The sequence below is a fragment of the Theobroma cacao genome, chromosome 8 (genome assembly GCF_000208745.1).
Source record: "Theobroma cacao cultivar B97-61/B2 chromosome 8, Criollo_cocoa_genome_V2, whole genome shotgun sequence".
NCBI classification, from domain to species: domain Eukaryota; kingdom Viridiplantae; phylum Streptophyta; class Magnoliopsida; order Malvales; family Malvaceae; genus Theobroma; species Theobroma cacao.
Window position 1 is genome coordinate 8,628,926 of NC_030857.1, and position 6,080 is coordinate 8,635,005.

Below are 6,080 nucleotides of genomic sequence, written 5' to 3' on the forward strand. Positions count from 1 at the left end.
AGCAAAGAACATTATACGTATTTTATTTCGTTATTATAATTAATATTATTAAATATTTATATATGTGATATAACATAAATTTAAAAAATTCATGAGTTGAGTCGGACTGTTATGTTTAAAAGTTAGACTAAGTTGGAGTTTCATGCTGACATTTAAATTTGAGGTAGAGGGTGGAGGCTTGGCTCTGAATCTTTTCAGATGGTGGGTGATCTCTAAAAGCTCTACTGCAAAGTTGCTTTTCAAGGCAACAATTTCAACTTCTTGTTCACTCAAAAGCTTCAGAAAATGACTGTTGCTTGTCCTCAAGTCCCCCATCTCATTGATTGACAAAATTTGTTGGGACTAGCTCCAGTGCTTCAATTACAGACTTTGCCTCTTTTAGTTCTCCATTTGTATCTTCAACTTGTTTGCTCAGCACCAAAAGTTAGCCTTGTGCCTTCTCAACATCTCTAGCCAAGCACTTTGCCCTTTCTTCAACGGCACCATCATATGTTTTCTCTTCTAGTCATTACATCCAATTCATTTTGTCATTGCCTGAATTGCATTCATCTCCTTCAGATCCCCATTTCGATCTGGACCCTGAATTTGATGTTTACTTCCCCTCATTAGCAGCAGGTAGCTAGATTGATTTATATTTTAAATTTATTTTAGCATTAAAATTAAAAATATTTGTTATTAATATAATAATTTTGAATTGGACCGAATTGGTCTTGAATCTAAAAAATCATGCTCAAAATCTTATCCAAATCGGATTAGGTTGTGAACTTGATAAACAACTCGATCCATGAACAGGTCTAACACATACACACACAATTAAATCATTAACAATCATCTATACACACACAGTTTGTTGAGGGCGGTTTTTGCTACGGCTTCTTTGCAGGTTATTGTAGGAAATTGAGTGGTGCTCTCGTTGAAGGTTACTGACAGTGCACGAAATTTGGATTCTTGGTTTTTTTCTGCGTTTCGGTGGGGAGCTTTTATTTGGATGCAGCTCCCAGTCTTGTACTTTTTCTTTTCTGCACCTTTGCCGATAGGTGGTTTCTTTGTCTTCTGTATCTAAAGCAGCTCCTTATCGTTGGATCTGTGGTTTATAGCTTTTCTTCTTTTCCTTATGCCCTTCGAAGGATTTCTTATGCCCTTAGAAGGATCTTCGCTGCTGATGGCTTGTTGTGCAGAGAAACTTTTGTAATTGTATAATGATCTTGCTCACACCAGGTTTCTTACGTCACTAAAATCTTTTATTAATTAATCTAAAGACTTATTATGATATTATCGATGATGAAAGAATAAAAATTATTTTTTTAAAAAAATTCATCTATATATTCTAACTTTTACATCCTAATTGGAAAAAGAATTTTACTAACAAAATTAAGTAGCATTATTTTCATGAGACCTTAGGTTCAAAGTCATAGTACATTTCTCTAATTACAAAAAAAAAAAGATCATTTAAGCTTATCTTGATTGGATAAGATCAAGAAAGTTTCAGATAAAATTTCAAATTAATTCAAATCATAATGTTTTCCCTTGTACTAAAAAATGTGAATATAATTAAAAGTGATAATTAAGCTAAAATAAATCAATTATATAGAAAAAAATTTATATATGTGATGCACTGACAATATATAAATGATAAACCAAATCATTAACCTTTTTTTTTTTGAAAGATAAACCATTATCCTTATCTCTAATTCGATTTCAGGTTAGTAAAAAAGATTGGGAATAATACATGACTCCAATCCTCAGATTAGGACGCAAATATTAAGAATTATCTCTAGGGATGGCAACAAGATAGATTACTTGCTATCAAAAGTAATAATCTTAAAATTCCAAGCAACCAGTGATTGGTTCAAACACAGAAATTAAAAAGCTCTGGCAATGGAGGCCAAGCAAGAGCTTTTGGGCCTTTAAACTCCAAAATCTGCTTGATGTGTGTTGAGGCATGCATTCCAACAGCCAGTTTCTATCAACCAGCTGAGTCCACATTCCTATCAACCAATTTCTGATTGCTTATATTTGTTGGTACTACCTTATCATTGCCAGTTCAATCTATAGCCGCATTATATATTGTAATTGCACTTTGATTTTCACAAATTAAAAGAGAAAATAAAGTCAAGACATTAATTTCATAGAAACTAATTATTGTACATTCTTCTCTGTTTTTGGCTAAAGATCATTGTCTTCAAACTATGAATAATTTTTTTTTTTACAATAAATTTGTACTTAAGGATGGGGGAGGTGAAATCTAAATTGAGTAACATGTACAACTGGACTTTTGCCATTTTTGTATTCCCAATGGAAAAAAAAAAAATTAAAAAGAGGCCATGTGATTGCTATGTAAAGCATGAGAATTTTTACCTGTCTGGTGGGATCCATAGCACGTTAGTGTGTTCCTTCTACATGCATGCAATCAAGTGTCAGGTTGGATTTCGATATTCGCCTTGAAAAGATTAGATTTGAGTCCAAAACATGAGTTAAAGGCCGGGCTATATTCTAACACAAATAAAAGCATAAGAGCTGAATTATAAATGATATCATAAATATATATATATATATATATCTTATTGAAAAAGTTGCATTTAAATCCCTTTCTCTTCCTATAAAACTCAAAAGAAAAAAATAATAATAAAGAAGCCTCTTCACGCACTCACATTGAACATCTTTTTTGTTTCCAAATTGGCTACAGTGATTTTAATATTTTAATCATCAAAATATGATATTTATTTGTTATAGGATATGATCATATTTATAAATTATTTTGTTTTTATAAATAAAAATTATGCATCAATCACTGAACTGAACAAAATTGTCAATCATCTCGGAAAAGGGTAATTAAGCAAATAGGCAGAGATCCCTTCAATAGCATTTTCTTGGTTCCTTGCTGCGAGGAACCGTGCAGATATATCTGTATAATTACAAGAATGTGACAAATGCTAACATATCCCATCTAGTATTTTCACGGAGAGACTTTCAAATGAATCAGATTCATGTACTGTTCATGATCATTACTTGATTACCTAGCTATCAATCACTTCAAGATTGGTAGCCGAAAAAGATCCCACGTCAATCCTGATCGAGGTCCCCCTGCTATACCATGAAAACTACATGGTCCAGAACTGTCCAACCAATTTCAAAGAGACCAAGATCTTTTTCCAAAAAAAAAATTCCCACTAAGAAACAAGAACACTTTTAGAGCACAAAAAACACACTAATTGTTACGTCAAGGAGATTGCAGGGCTCTCCCAAATTCATGTATTTCTTGGCAGCTTCAAAGTTTTGTTGCATCGCTTACAAGGAATTTGTCAATTTTGACAGTGCAAAGGCCACAGCCAGCCAAAGAAATACATCATAAAGGACTCACTTTTACCAATCCTTTATTTTTTTTTCCTCTTGTTTTCATGCAATCATTCACGGTCTACTCTAACTTTTTCATTAGAGGGTGCAACACTAAAGGAAGGGAAAATCTAAGAAAGTGAAATTTGAAACAAAGACTTTGAACATTGTGGGGGGCGGTTCAGGCCAATCAAACTTGTTCATCTTGAGGGACTTGGCTATTTTCTTGCTTCTCTTGGTGGGGTGGTTTCTCAGGTCCCATCTCAACGGTTCCGTTTGCAGTTGGCTTCTTTGTTTCTTTAGAGCCCTTGTTCTTGTGGTAGATGGAGTAAAGAATGAGCTGCATAGTCCCCAGGGTACACCCAAAACCATTCGGGACCTGCAACACATGACAGCTCAGTTTGCATCAGACAGTGACATGGTGGCTTATAGACAAAAATACAGCACCGCCTTCCCCAATTTAAACCATGCATATTATAAGTTTTCCTAAAGTCCTTAAAACTTTGTCCTGTCAAAGGTATAAGTAATTTCCCTGTTGATAAAAATTGACAGAACCGCTGTTTTCCTGTTTTATATTGTCACTTTTAATAATTTTTAATTATCAGGCAGTCAATGAAAGGTCTAAGGGTATCCGTGGTAAAAGAGAACACTTACAGCAATAAAAGCATCACGACCAAGAATACCATAAACAAACCATGATGTACCACAGAGGAATACAAATAGTGACAAGAAGAATGGCATGAACTCCACGCTCTTAGTTTTGATCACCAGTCTCTGTATATACATTAAAAAAAAAAAAAGAAAGAACAAAATTAGAACAAAAGAAAAAGGGGTTTTTGTAAAAGTAAATTGAGCATTTTGAGGAAATGGAGCTTACCATGATTGAAAGAGGTGAGGCATACATGGCAACAGAGAAAACGGCAGCAACAACGCCGCAAAAGACCTTTCTGCCGGTACCATGCAGGGCCAAGACAGAGACCAGGGCCACAGCAGAGAAAACAGCGAGTACAAAACCGAAGAGCGCAAGGACTTTAATCTTCTCCTTCTTTGGTGCATGGTAGATGAAGATCAACACATAAATGAACTCAAGTCCGGAGCCTGCCCCATTGATTGTAACAACCAGAATGTTGTTTTCTGATACAAAGGGAAGGCCATACCTGAAGAATTGTCAAAACATTTGGATATTAGATCAGGACTTCGCTATAAAAGAAATGATAAGACTACTTTTAACTTTTCTAGATAATTAGACAAAGTTCAAGAAGCTTTGGTTGTCCACACTTCTGTTGTTTAAGCATTGTTTTAGTCTCCTTGAAAATTAAGTGGGAAAGAATTTGACATAATCTAGAAACCAGAGACTGCTGCTACATAACAAATTCTGATAGTTTATTAAGATTATTAAACATTTAAAACTCAGCCAACTTATTCGCAATCAGGAACAGTGCATGAATAAACAAAAGAAAATTTGGACCCCTATGTATTCTGCCCCATCCTTTGAGCCAAGAATGCAAAGACAACTTTACAGAAATACCCCCATAGAGACAATCAAAAGACTACCTGATAAGAGATTCAACCGGTATAACTAAAAGGCTAAAAAAGTAATTAGGTAGCTAAATTGAATCAATGAGAAAGCTCACCAGGCGGAGAGGAGACAGTTGAGCAAGGTCATCACGTAGGGAATTCCAGAGAACTGCTCTGTGGACTTGCTTTTAATGACCCTCCAAAATGTAATCCTTCAAAAATTAAACCATGGCTTAACTAATATAAAAATTAGTGATAATCAACCTTTCAATGGTAATTAAGACTTTTCTTTTATAGTTTTTTTTCCCCTAATTACCCTTTTGGAGAAAAGATCAACAAGTGGTGAAACTTGTACATCATCCCAAAATGTACAGAGAAGCATAAAAATTTGAAGTGAACATGCGTTACTGATAACCATTTTGAAGAAATGACCTGGAAAAAGGAGGAACAAGTTTTTTGTTTTTGTTATGCACCTAAATGAAATTTCAAAGTACATTAAGACACAAAGCTTTTCTCCCTTCTTTGGAAAACAAAGAGGATATTTTCTGTTTCAAAAAGATGACTAAAAACCACAAGCCGGAAAAAATTAGTCTCTGTTGCATGTGTTTATTGCAGAGAGAGAAAGAAAGAAAGAAAGAAAAGCTTGTGCTTCCATTGATGAAGAAGAACCTGTTTGAAGCTTTTACACTCAAACTTGCAAGAATCTAAAACCATAGAAGATTAATCTATGTATGTTTCTTTATATTCTTTCAGAGAAGAAAGAGAGAGAGAAAGGAAAGAGAGCAGTTGCTTTGTTATACATACGTTGGAGACAAGAAGAGGAACGCAGCAGTGGCATTTCCTGTAAACAAAGAAACAGAGGAAAACCATAAATGTAAAGGGCCTCCAAGAAAACAGAGAACTTGCATAGAGAAACCATAACACAGAATCCAAAGAAAGTTTGATATTGCAAAATTGAAACCCACCAAAAATTCCAAACATGAAATGCAGAACATGATTCATTGTTTTGGAAACCTTATCCAACCTTTCGAAAGAGAAGAGAAAACCAAATAACTCTGGGGAAACAAACCTAAGTGTATTTACAAATGGCAATGAGATGAGCGGAACAAGCAAGAAGCAAGGCGGTTTATATAGAAAGAAGAAAAGAATGGGGGATAAAAAAGAAGAGAGAAAAGTGTTCAAAACTAACTGCAAAACAGTAAATATCTGTTTTGTTCTTATCCGGAGGC

General features: G+C 34.5%; 1 protein-coding gene across 1 annotated transcript; it reads right to left on the bottom strand.

Annotated features, from left to right (window-relative positions):
- On the bottom strand, positions 3,188–6,080 carry LOC18592518 (bidirectional sugar transporter SWEET1). The gene is made up of 6 exons (XM_007019303.2): positions 5,817–6,080; positions 5,656–5,692; positions 4,968–5,063; positions 4,211–4,490; positions 3,988–4,107; positions 3,188–3,712 (listed from the first exon to the last, which is right to left on the bottom strand). Exons 1-6 carry the CDS (start codon positions 5,851–5,853, stop codon positions 3,524–3,526), a joined length of 759 nt encoding a protein of 252 aa, XP_007019365.1. The 5' UTR covers positions 5,854–6,080; the 3' UTR covers positions 3,188–3,523.

Coding starts and splice junctions, on each gene's coding strand:
- LOC18592518 (XM_007019303.2), bottom strand. CDS start 5,853: ATGAATCATGTTCTGCATTTCATGTTTGGAATTTTTG. Junction 4,491..4,967: donor AACTGTCTCCTCTCCGCCTG/GTGAGCTTTCTC, acceptor ACAATTCTTCAG/GTATGGCCTTCCCTTTGTAT. Junction 4,108..4,210: donor CCTCACCTCTTTCAATCATG/GTAAGCTCCATT, acceptor ATGTATATACAG/AGACTGGTGATCAAAACTAA.